The 13,040-nt window shown below is 45.2% G+C and overlaps 1 protein-coding gene across 3 annotated transcripts in view; it reads left to right on the plus strand.

Annotated features, from left to right (window-relative positions):
* The first annotated feature begins 302 nt into the window (after positions 1 to 302).
* The window catches only part of NHSL1 (NHS like 1), a 242,066-nt gene continuing 229,328 nt past the window's right edge, over positions 303 to 13,040 (plus strand). For all 3 annotated transcript variants that reach the window (XM_060115034.1, XM_060115028.1, XM_060115033.1), the window contains exon 1: positions 303 to 689. In XM_060115034.1, the coding sequence (XP_059971017.1) occupies positions 407 to 689 (283 nt within the window). In that variant the 5' untranslated portion in view covers positions 303 to 406. The remainder of the gene's footprint in view (positions 690 to 13,040) is intronic.

A 13,040-nucleotide genomic window follows, 5' to 3' on the forward strand; every position in this document is an offset into this window, starting at 1 on the left:
CCTGCCTCCCTGCAAACTTCAGCGGGACTCGCGTCTCCGCTCGCTGCCTCGCCCGCCGCGCCCCCAGCCCGGGAGCTGCTCCTCGAACTTCCTTTGGCCACGCGGCCCGGGAACCCTGGCGGCTGGAAGGGCGCCGCTGGGCGCCAGGCGGTCGCCGCTCGGACCCTCCGGAGCCCTTCCCCGCGGCTCCCCGGGCGGCCGCCGCTCCTCCTCCTCGCCGCCCGCCCGCCCGTCGGTCCGTCCCGCCCGCCCGCCTCGCCGCTCCCCGGCGGGTAGGAGCCTCCCGGCTGCCCCCTCGGCGCCCCGCCGCCGCCCGGACTTTTCTTTGTGTTGGATGCGGACTGGCGCCCCGCGCCGACGGGGGCCGGACTGAGTGCCGCGCTCGCCCGCGCCGCCCGGCCCGGCCATGCCCTTCCACCAGAGGACCGTGGAGCCCGCGCGGCTGCGCCAGCCGGAGGCGGCCGGGGCGGCGGGCGCGCCGCTCTTCCGCTCGCTGGAGCAGGTCAGCTCGCACGCCCTGGTCTGCCTGCTGGAGCAACTCGCCGACCTGTCGCGCTGCGCCGGGGACATCTTCGGCGAGCTCGAGGGACAGGCGGCCACCCTGGGCCGCCGCACCGCAGCGCTGCACCGCCGCCTCGACGCCCTGCACGCCTCCACCGCGCGCCTCGACCACCGCCGAGTGAAAATCCGTGAGTGGCAAGCGGCTCGGGGGAGGGGAACGAGGCGGGGAGGCGCCCAGCCTGCTGCTCCCTCCCGCCCCCTGGCGGCCCCGAGCCGGCTCTCGGGCATCCGCGCGGAACCCCGGAGCCCCTACCCAGCGCGAGGGTAGGGCTCTCGAGTGGGGACGGCGGGACCCGAGACTCGGCGGCCGTGCAGGTGGCGGGCGCATGTGCTGCTCTCGGGTTCCGAAGGTTCCCGGCCGCCTCGAAGGAGTGGGCGCCCTGATGGAGTGTGAGAATTGGGCTGGCCCCGTCCCACTGTCCGCTCCTTCTCTCTTGTTTGTGTGTGGGGGAGGCTGAGAGGAGCCCCGGGGGCGCTGTAGGCAGAGGAGGAGCCGAGGTCGTGGGAAAAGGGTCCGGGAAAGGTGGTCTGTTGCAGAAGCAGGGTACCACATAGGTATGGACTTACTATGATTCTGGTCCTTGAGACTTCAGGAGGATCCGTTTGTGAAAATCTCAGGATCTCAGCGAGCGTTGGGGCTGCATTCACCTCTCTGACCGGTGCTCTTACCTAAGTACAAACAAAAGTCCGCTTTTAGTTCAGAGTTTTCTTTTTTGGTGCTAATTTTTGCCTCTTCCCGACCCCCGGCCCCTTCACTGACCCACCAGCTCTTTATAATTCAGGGAACCTTGACCTTGTAGTGAGACTCAGCATCCCATTCGTCTTTTGTCTAAACTCCTCCAACTCTGAAAATCAAGTCTCTGTCCTGAGGTAGTGATCTCTCCAAGCATCTATTTCATTTCAGCAGCTTAACCAGCTCCAGTGAATGAAGTAACTGGAATTTCCTGTTGGCCCAAAGTAGAGAAACTTTCAGTGTGATGTTTATGTGGTTTCTCCCCTTTTGGTACATGGACTTGGTCATATTCCTCAGTGTAAAGGGTAAAGTGGAGATGGTTGATGAATTGCAGGGTGGGAGGGGAGGTGTTGGTGTAAAACACGCCTAGATTTCAGCAGCTCTGGATGAAATACTGTCTCTTAGAATCACTTCATATGCAATCTTGAATAGCTGGTTTACATTTTTTTTCCATCCTTGCTAGAAAAGCTTAGCTATATTTTACCACTTTACAACTGGAACAGTTCAAGTTTTTAGTACTTTAACACTGGTGAGATTGTTTGCTGTAATACATCTTTCTCCAAGTTGTGAAGTTATGTGATGGTTTTACATTTTACAGTTCATCTCTCTGATATTGCTGTCAACACATCCTTATAAGTTGTGGGCTGTTCTCAACCAGGGAGAGTTCCCCCCATTCCTCCCCCACCAAAAAAAAAAAGTTAGAAAGGGGGGAAAAAAGTCAAAGTGGTCTCATAAAGTTGTTGGACATAACAAGAATATATCTACTTAATGTGAATACTGACCTCATGCATCAGGATATACTGTCTTAGTGGAATGTCATTGTCATCTCAGTAATCACTAGATGCTTCTATGCCTTTCCCGTGTAGAGTGTCTGTGTGTAGGTGAAGGAGAATTTCACCCTTGAGGAATGCTGTGATGAGGCAGATCTGACTGCTAGGTGAACTGATCTATTGTGGGAACTGAAAGACAAGAAAAAACTCCCTGGAGGTCAAGAACTCCTTCTTTTGCCAGTTTTGTTTTACATTTGAACATATCACTTTTCTCTCTTTTCATACATATGCACCAATAGCTAAGGTTCATAGTCAAAATCCCCCAAATTCCCTGAATTAACTAAGGTTGTCCTAATTAGTGACTGAAGTAACTCTCTTCAAAACATTTCACAAGTTTCTTTGAATCTTTGGCTTTGATTTCATACTGCAAAACCTGGCTCATCCTTTTTTTTTAATGATGGAGAAGGAAGGCTTTTATTGAATATAATTATGTCTGAGAGTAGAAGTACACATATAGAGAAGAAAGCTGAACTATAAAGACATGGTGTTTTTGTGGTTTTTCACCTTCACACACTTAACTTTTTTATATGCTAAGACGCATTGAAACACTATGCATTCATCTTATTTAGACTCTGTTAGGATTCTTTTTTTTTTTTTTTTAATGTCTTGTTCCTGTGTAAAAGCTACATTTTGAAGTCTTTTTGGTCCCCTTTTAGGCAGGTCTAGAGAATAACATGCTACATTAGAATGGACGCATAGACTTTTAGACTTGAAACTGCCTGTAAAGGACATCTCTTTCATTAACTCTTAACAAGGGAGGAAATCGAGTCCTAGAGAGTTGAAGTGATTAGCCCCAGGTTAGATGGTGGGCTAATGGCACAGCTGGGCCTGGAGCCCAGACCTGATTGACTCGCCTCCTGTCCCACTGCATATACCCTGCCCCATTTAGGGTTACGTGAATGGGAATGGGTAACAATTTAGATACATTCCATAAACAGTCCCAAGGATGACAATGACCATTTAATTTCATCCTTCTTGTCAGATAAACCTTGAAATGAGTCTCCCAAGGAGCAAGTAACAGAACTGAACAGTTTATCAGAAGCCAGAGTGCAGCAGCAGTGTATATTTCACTGCCTGATGGGTCTCTACTGTAATCAAGGGTGTGAGCGGAGCTGTTTAAAAAACGTACACACTTTTATCTTTCCAACACAGAAACAGCATTTTAGTCCTGTGGGCCAGTCCTGCCTCAATAATTCTGAGAAGTATTTAGTCAAGTTTGCCATTCCTCAAAATCTCATAGGTAGTCATCCAAAATAATTTTTTTGTTATAATTGGGGATAGCATACATCATTTTTTCCCTCCTGCTTATCCTTAAAGACTCCCCTAATGCTTCCCCCAACACCACCAGGTTGGAGGGAGGGTTCCCATGGCATCCAGTGTAGGCATGCATCTGTTCGGTCCCTCCATCCCCACATGTACCAGTGTGGGCTGAAATCCTCTATTCATTTCTGCTCCCCTCTGCTAGATAGCCAGCTCCTGAGGTCAAGGATGGCTGCATCTTTGTTTTTCCAAAGTTTAAAACAGTGCCTGGAATGTGACAGCTCAATCGATATTTGAACTGAACTAATATTTAGTTTCTTAGTGCTCAGTGTCAGGAAGAATAACTACAGAAACCTTTGGGAGGGACTGTTATACTGACTGCTGCAAGTCTGCATGAACAAGACAATTGCTTTATTTTATTTTATTTATTTATTTCTTTAAAGGGAACATTTTGTTTACTTATTTTTGGCTGCGTTGGGTCTTTGTTACTGCTCATGGGCTTTCTCTAGTTGCGGTGAGGGGGCTACTCTTTGTTGCAGTGTGCGGTCTTCTCATTGCGGTGGCTTCTCTAGGTGTGCAGGCTTCAGTAGTTGTGGCCCACGGGCTCAGTAGTTGTGACACATGGGCTTAGTTGCTCTGTGGAATGTGGGATCTTCTAGGACCAGGGATCGAACCCATGTCCCCTGCATTGGCAGGCAGATTCTTAACCACTGTGCTACCAGGGAAGTCCCAACAATTACTTTAAAAACAAATGAAAAAGCAAACTTTCTGCCTCTTTAAGGTTATGAGTATACTTCCATAAAAGTCAAATGTCGTTAATTCTGCTGACAAAATAAGTTCCCATTAAGAATAGTGACAGTGGGGGCTTCCCTGGTGGCCGATGCAGGGGACACGGGTTCGTGCCCCGGTCTGGGAAGATCCCACATGCCGCGGAGCGGCTGGGCCCGTGAGCCGTGGCTGCTGAGCCTGCGCGTCCGGAGCCTGTGCTCCACAACGGGAGAGGCCACAACAGTGAGAGGCTCGTGTAAAAAAGAATAGTGACAGTGGCCAGAAATCTGGGTAGTTAACATCTTGGCTCTGTAAGTATTCGAAACAGACTTTTCTATACAGAAATCAGTAGGCACTCAATCTAACAGCCCTGTATTATTTTTAAACCCTGAGTGATTTGTTTCTTTTTATAATTAATAATAACATTATACTATGTAGCACTTTTATAACTGAAAGAATGTTTTTCAATTCTTGCGAGGTAGGAAGGCCAGGTTGTAGTATATCCGTTTTATGGACAAAGAAATGGAAGTTCTGGAATTAGTAAGAGGTATACATATACAAACATTGAGTCTTCTGATTTCTAGTCCCAAACTTCACCTTAACAGTGCTTCCTGGGTGAATACGAAATGTAATTGTCAAAACAGATTTGGAAAAAAGATGATTTGCTGGCTTTTTTCCCTTATAGTTCCAGAAGAGCAGATTTTTCTCCCCCTTAGATTCTAGAAGTGTTGTAAGTTTAGCGAGGTTTGTTGGGTACCATTCACACCTTAGGGGCACCATTCACACCTTAGTGTATGTTAACTGTGCTTCCGTGTGGTTCTCAGCATGTGCACCCATACGTGATGGCCTTGGTAGAATGTATACAATTTTTATAGGTGAGATAAATGGCATTCAAGATAACTTGCTGACAGAAAGATCATATGGGCACTATTTTTGCATAAACAAGGTATGGGTTTGTATTGTCTGTATTAGGCAGACATTATAGCCTAATACTTTCTGGGTGGTGCTTTAAGTGTCAAACTGCATTGTCCTGACTCAACAATGACTGCTCTCCTGACCCAACCAGAGAGAGGGTTGACTGGTCCTGATGTCAGAGTATCTTTGCTTTTTTCTCAGAATGAATCTTTCATGCAAGGTGCTTGTCAGAGTTGGGAAGACAATACAGACTTCACTCTTAAGAGCAGGTTGTGTGATTGTTTTTGTGCCTGCTTGCCTGCTGATGAATGTTTGTTATTTCTGTGACATTGGCATAAGACTTGCTTTCATTGAAACATACCACATGCTGGGGAGGATGTTGGCGTGGCAATGAGGTCTCCACCGACCTCTAATCCCTGGATGGTCCCTAAATGTGTTAATAGAAACTGACAGCTGAGCGGCCAGGTTGCACCTCAGGTTTAGGAGGCCGCAGGAGATGAAGCAGTGTTTCCCATACTTGCCTGACCTTAAGAACTGCCTGGAACTCTTGTTTAAGTTACGGATTCCCAGACCCTTCCAAAGCTGTTGTTGAACGGGAGTCTCCAGTATGCTTAACAAGTGCCCTTGTGTTCTTAGAGCACCGGGAGGAGTGCTGAAATAGACAGGGAAGCTCGTTGGGTTGAGAACTGGGAGACTTGAGTCTGGCTTCACCTCTAACATTTTCTTTCTTTTTTTTTTTTTTTTTTTTTTTTTTTTCTGGTACGCGGGCCTCTCACTGTTGTGGCCTCTCCCGTTGTGGAGCACAGGCTCCGGACGCGCAGGCTCAGCGGCCATGGCTCACGGGCCCAGCCGCTCCGCGGCATGTGGGATCTTCCCGGACCGGGGCACAAACCCCTGTCCCCTGCATCGGCAGGCGGACTCTCAACCACTGCGCCACCGGGGAAGGCCTCCCTCTGCCATTTTCTAATGCAGATCTGGAGTAATTTATTCAAAACCTCCTTTCCTTATCTGTAAAATAGAGACTTTGTCTAAAATAACCTCTGTGGGCCTTTCCAATTTTGGCATTTTGAGGTGCTAATGAGGGGTTACTATTTGATAATAGTAGTATCTCAGATGACCTTGTAAATACAACTTTGATCAATAATCTCTCTCTGATTCTTATCGTTAGGCATCTAAAAAAGTGTTTGTGTCTAAAATCAATTCTTTATGACCATATGGACTCTTTTAACTCATATTTTACCCACGTGGAGCGCATGGAGCTTCACATCTTGAGGGCTTAGTCCTTTTCCAAACAGATCAGGTAGGTACTTGTTTCAAATTTGCGTATATCCTGCCCACAGTCCATTCATAGCTTCCTCTTCATCCTTGAAAAGTGATAACATCATTTTGGAAAGAGAACTGTTTAAGTGCATTTGCCATATGTTAGAGTTCTTAAAAAGAGCGTTATTTTTGAAAAATATTATGAGCATATATCGTTTAAGCCAAAACATCAATCTACTTTTCGACTCCTGGGTACTGAAACTATAATTACTTGGTTTAAAAAGCTACCTACATTTAGGTTGAAATGATTTATTTAGCAACTATCTAGTTTTCCGCTATATGAGAGGAAGAGCCAGTATTAAAATTTGATCTGTATGTATTGTGTTAGGATTGGGACTAGCAAATGAAAAAACTTACACGATAGGAGAGAGATCTTTGAGAGTCTTAATACTTTGGAAGAAAATTTAGAAACAGAGAAGAATAGCGCAGCGTTTTCCTCTGGCTATCATTCTAATATGTGTTAAAAATCACATTTTAAGTATAAAATAAAATGGTTTGCACCAAACTAAGCACCTAGTAACTTATTTATTTAACTCTATTTCTCCTCAAATTGGTTTATATGCTGGAATGAATTAATTTTGCAAGATTTGAAGTTCAAAATCAGCAGGATGGTGCTGGATGATGTTTCGGTTGTGGTAGAGGATGTTACATTTGTGCTGCACGCCTTAGCAGCACTTTAGACAAATGGAACAAAAGAGATGGAGCATCTGTTTTTGAATGAGGACTCTTCTGAGAAAAGGCCCTGGAGGTCCCAGCCTCAGTCCCTTTCCTTGTGAATTAAATGACATGTCTGTGAGAGCATTTAGCATCACTCCAACCGAGAAATGACATTATTGGTATCAGTATCTAGGCAGCAGCACAATTCCAGCTTCTGGTATTGGGCTGTCTTTTCGGCAACTTTGTACTGTCTGATAGTGAGGACAGCTAATGTCAGAGCACTTGCTATAGGCCAGACACTTTACTAGGTACAACAGCTCCAGGAAATGGATACCATTATTATTTCTGTTTGACAGATGATGCAGCTAAGCCACAAATAATTTGTTTGTCTACATTCACAGCTAGTAAGCAACAGAGCTGGGATTTGAACCCAGGCAGACCTGTGTCCAGGGCCTGTCCTAACCATTCTGTGGTACTGTCTCTCCTCAAGTCATGATATTTTGTACTCAGATGAGGAAAGCTGATGCTAAGAGGATATGGCAGAAACCTGGCAAATGTCTGGTGGGGGCGGACCGGGGGAAACTCTAAGTCTTTTGATCTTCTCCCTTTTCCTTCTTTTTTGGTTTTGAAACCTCCCAAACTATTAGCATATAGCCAAGAAATTTGAGACATGCCTCTGAAGTACTTAGCACAGTGCTTGGCACACAGCTAATGTGTATTTAGCCTTTGCTGTTATTTTGATGACAGTGAAGGCTGAGTTAGCGTCTGAAGGTACATGGATGTTCATGTACTACTGCAGGTGGTCCAGTCCGTCTGAGGCCGCTCGCTGAAGCCTAGAAGATGAAGCTTTGGTCAGAGATAAACATACAGATACTTCTCATGTGAAAACCAGAGAGTTCTGCCCAGGATCTTAAAGTACACGTGGTTCCTGACAGGAAGGTGGGAAGGGTGGTGGTTTCTTTCTGCCTCCCAGGGGTCTGGCCTGTGGAGCTGGGGTTGGAGGAGCGAGCCTTTCTCCCGGGGCCTTTATGAGGATGTCTGAGAGCCCTCTTCACCTCCATTTCCTCCTTTCTCCTGTAGCAACTGCAGACCCAGTTCAGCTCCCACTGGGTGCTTAGCTCTAAGAGCGTCCCCTTTACCCCAGATGCCCAGGGAGCTGTCAGCACCTAAACCCTGCTCCTACCCGATTTCACACCCCCACTCAGAACTTGAGGGGAGCTGCTCAGACCTCAGCTTTCCCTGGGCATCTTGGGACATAGAGCAGTCGTTAGCACTATTTCATTCACCTCGTGTTTCCCACACTTTCTGAGTTATCAGATGCACCTGGGCCCTGTTTAAAAACAGATTCCCAGAGATTCTGGAGACTCTGAGTCAGCAAGTCTGGGGTGAGGCCAGGAACATGCCTGGCTGACAAGTACCCCCAGGTGATTCTGATTAACCGAGTTTTGGAAACACCAGTCTGTGTTACGTGTTAGGAATCTGGTCCATTGAAGATGGCGGGCTAGTCCTCCATTCATGAAGTGTATTTGGGGTTATTCTGCTAGTGCTGAGTTGTGAGGGGTACAAGAGGAACAGGGTCCTTCTTCAGGTACTTTACCATATGGTGTCAATGATTCAATGTGTAAGTAAATATTAAGGAATTAACCATTATTGACAACATTATTTCCTCCCTTCTGGAATAAGGTTTTTTTTTTTCCCCTGTGGGATGGTGGGAATTTTCTTCCATTAGTATTTTTTTTTTTTTTTTTTTTTTTTTGCAGTACGCGGCCCTCTCACTGTTGTGGCCTCTCCCGTTGCGGAGCACAGGCTCCGGACGCGCAGGCTCAGCGGCCATGGCTCACGGGCCCAGCCGCTCCGCGGCATGTGGGATCCTCCCGGACCGGGGCACGAACCCGTGTCCCCTGCATTGGCAGGCGGACTCTCAACCACTGCGCCACCAGGGAAGCCCCATTAGTATTCTTTTATTTTCACTTATTCTTCTGATTTGTTTCACAAGAAATTACCCACCCACATCCCCAGAGGAAAGCAGTGTCTTGCTTGGGGAGAACTAACAACTGTTTCTGGTTATTCTGCAGGGAAATCCTCTCCTGTTCTTTTCCTCTACTTTTTACCCCTTCAGATTAAAAGCTGGTAAAGTACTGTGTGGAGGATTGTGCAGTAACTGGCTGATTAAAACGGCAGTAACACATGGTAGAATAAAATGGGGGCTTGCTACATGGCTATATTAGACATCCGACGCAGTGTTCTGAGGACTCAGAGAACACAATGTATAGCAAAGGAAATCGAGTTAAGTGGAGGCTATGCTGTGCACAGCCAACTTATGCCTATGTTGGCATCTGAGAACGACCGTTGAGGCGCTCTGCCATTTCCCCGCTGATGGTCTGGCTGCTGTGACCACGATCTAGGCAAGGGCGCCGCCTTCCATCTCTCAGGATGTTCCAGCCGTACTTAGCTAGCTGGTGGCAACTCAGGGAGCTCCAGGTAGCCTGACTCTACAGCTGGGATTCTTTACTTCTGCATTATACGAGGGCTAAGGTTGGTGGAAAATCATGCATTCCAAATAATCTTAGCATAACTTTTCATTTAATTTATGGAATAGGCAATACATTTACATTGTTGAAAAAAATATGTACAAAGTTAATGCATTGAAAAGTCTCACTCCTGCTTCTGTTCCCTTTCTGCCTTGTCCTCCCCCACTGCACTAGAATAACCACTTTATTAACTTCTCTGTATTCTTCCAGAATTTCTTCATGCAAACATAAAAATGTTAATTTATGTTATTTTCCTTTCGTTTGCTACCTATCGATATATAATTTCTGGATTGTCCTATTGCCTTTGTTTATTTGTGTATGTGATCCAAAGTGATTATTTTCATTATTTTTCTGTATGTCTTTTAAGCCAGTTTCTTTTTTATTTGTAAAATTGAAGTTAACTCTCTTTTTTGTCAGAGAATGCAGTTGATTTGAGAAAAACAAGATTAGTTAACCTTGAAATGGACTGTTAATCTAAGCACCTTCTTAAATGTTTTTTATTGCCAGTGTTTTGATTTAGATACATTTAAAATATGAGCTTCCCAAGAGATGATTAATCTTTTCCTGTATTAACAAAGGAAAAGGGAGGAGGGGCTTCTGTTAAATGTTTGTATGAACACTGTAAGTTGAGTTTATTTAAAAGTGGGCATTTTCTGCCTTTTATCTGGATATCCAGTGTGCTGCATGTGAATTACTTCCTGACGTGGGAGAGGACTATTACTGATATAGGCCTGCATTTGAATATTAGTGTGGAATGTTTTACTCTGAGATAGTCACTTCATTAACTACATAAATGCATATGATCCGGAGGTCTGCTTGGTATTTTTAACTTCACTGTCTTGGTTATATCTACCTTAAGTGCAGAGTACAGTGCAGAGTGACACTCATAGACATTTGAATGAAGCAACTGTGGACATTTGAGTTATTTTTTTCCAGGTTGTCAGCCTGCTTAAGACCAAAGGTTGGTACTGAATTAGTACAGAAATGACTAACTTAAACATTATTCATGAGTGTAGACTCAGAAGCTTAATCATTGAATTACACAGCCTACCGTGTAGTTTTGTGTAAATAAAAGTACATTAAAAAGCTTTCAGCCTTGGGGCTTCCCTGGTGGTGCAGTGGTTGAGGGTCCGCCTGCCGATGCAGGGGACGCGGGTTCGTGCCCCGGTCCGGGAGGATCCCACGTGCGGCGGAGCGGCTGGGCCCCTGAGCCATGGCCGCTGGGCCTGCGCGTCTGGAGCCTGTGCTCCGCGGCGGGAGAGGCCACAGTGGTGAGAGGCCCGCGTACAAAGCTTTCAGCCTCGCAAAGTATGCCATCAAATAGTTCTGATTATAAAATTATAATGTATATTCATCATATATTTCAAACCTGTAAAGTACAGAGAATATAAAGGAGAAAAAGTATTACAACCTAGGGAGTGTCCATTTCCTCTTTTTTTTTTCTGGTTAATAAATATGTATGGATCTATCTATAAGTATAGCAACAGATAGCATTTTTAACAGAACGGGGAACATCACTGTCGCTATATAATTTTTTGTCCTGATCTTTTAAAACCTAGCTTATATTGTGAGAATTTCCCTCAGGTCATTGACATCCAGAGGCTGTTTTAAATAGGAGAAGCATTGGGGTGCATCTCTCTGACAATCTCTTACTTTGCTTTGGCTCCCAAGTGAAGTCCTTATGATGTTCCCAGGGGTCTGTGTGTTCACACAAGAGTTATCAAGCAGACAGAATTTTTTTCTTTTTTCTCCTGGTGCTTCCTAGGGTTTGTTCTGTGTTTAGTTATTTGAGAACTTGTCATTTGTACTCATGAGTAGTGTCTAGGAGAGGATGTGTTGGAGTTTTATCCGTTAGTCCAGTGGATTGCTAAGTCTTTGTCATTATCCCCATCTGCTTGAAAAATTCATCATATTTTATGTCTAAGACTGTTTGCCCAATACGAGGGTTCTCTGTATCCTTGCAGCAAACAGATCGTTGAGTCAAAAGATAGTTGTCTCCTTCCTTCTTTTCTGGTTCTTTAGTTGAGCTGCCTTCCTGTTGGTACTAACAAATACTATGTTGCTGTTTTTCCTCTGAAGTTACATTTCTTTTTCCCTTGAAACACAAGTAATATTTCCCTTTTCCCTTCACCAAAATGGCAATTAGAAATCTGTCTCAAGGTTTCTCACCTTGGCGGGCACCTTGTCTTGGCAACATATGTGGTCTGTTTAGATTAAGCTCAACAAGATTTAAAAACAAAGGTCTGTCAACTATCTCTTGCTGCAACTTTGGTTCTTGTTTTGTGGAAAGATGAGGATTAACCTTGTTCCTTTTATTGTAAATGTTGGATGGGTTCGTTGAAAAATGAATAGTCTGTGGAAAAATAGGGGGATGGGGCAAATTCACTCATGATAACGGTGGCAGGGGATGAAGGTGTGTAATGGGTGGGAGAAATGTCATTGAGTGCCATTAGTACATTTCATATAATCTAAATATATTGCTTGTAAATTGCCCAGTCCGCTTAATAATAAGTATTTACATTAACATTGATGGGATGACATTTGTAGCTAACATTTGTAGGCTACTTACTGTGGGCCAGCTTTATTAATCCTCATAAAAACTGTGAAAGAGAGACGTTACCACGCCCACTTTACTGATTTTACTGAGGGGCACAGAGGTAAGGTAATTTGCCCAAGGTCACAGAACTGGTAAGTGGTAGAGACAAAATTTGGTATAGGTGAGTTCTGTGTTTAAACATTTTATTTGAATAATTTTAGTTAATTTTTGTGAACTTTTAAGTTCATTTTAATATTGAAAAATTTCTGAATATGCCTAGGGGTTGATAGGTATTTTCTATTTTATTCTGGTTATTTTTAATCATTTTGCCACTAGCCCAGTGGCATGACCCATGGAGGTGAATTAGCAGCCCATGTGACAGTGCTCTTGTGAATCTGTAGAGAATTAATAAAGTTTGCCTGGTTGTTTGAGTTGCGCTGATGAAAGGTGCTCTCGTCTCTAAATACAAAGTCTTTTTGTTAATGCGTCCCATCTTCTGGTCTCTTTTCCTTTGCCAGACATTCATGATCAGTGTCAGAAGAGAGGTGATATAGGAACAAATTCAATTTCAGGCTTTTTTTTTTTTTTTTTTTTTTTTGCGGTACGCGGGCCTCTCACTGTTGTGGCCTCTCCCGTTGCGGAGCACAGGCTCCGGACGCGCAGGCTCAGCGGCCATGGCTCACGGGCCCAGCCGCTCCGCGGCATGTGGGATCCTCCCAGACTGGGGCACGAACCCGTGTCCCCTGCATCGGCAGGCGGACTCTCAACCACTGCGCCACCAGGGAAACCCCAGGCTTATTTTTATTTAGTGCTAAGTTAAGGGGGCAAATTCTCTTCTTGCCTTTCCCTTCTCTCCCCAAGCCTGCTGTACTTAAATACTGTGACACTGTAACATGCTATCTCAAGCCTATACCTCAAGGAAATGGCTT

This window comes from Mesoplodon densirostris, chromosome 12 (assembly GCF_025265405.1).
Source record: "Mesoplodon densirostris isolate mMesDen1 chromosome 12, mMesDen1 primary haplotype, whole genome shotgun sequence".
Classification (NCBI taxonomy): domain Eukaryota; kingdom Metazoa; phylum Chordata; class Mammalia; order Artiodactyla; family Ziphiidae; genus Mesoplodon; species Mesoplodon densirostris.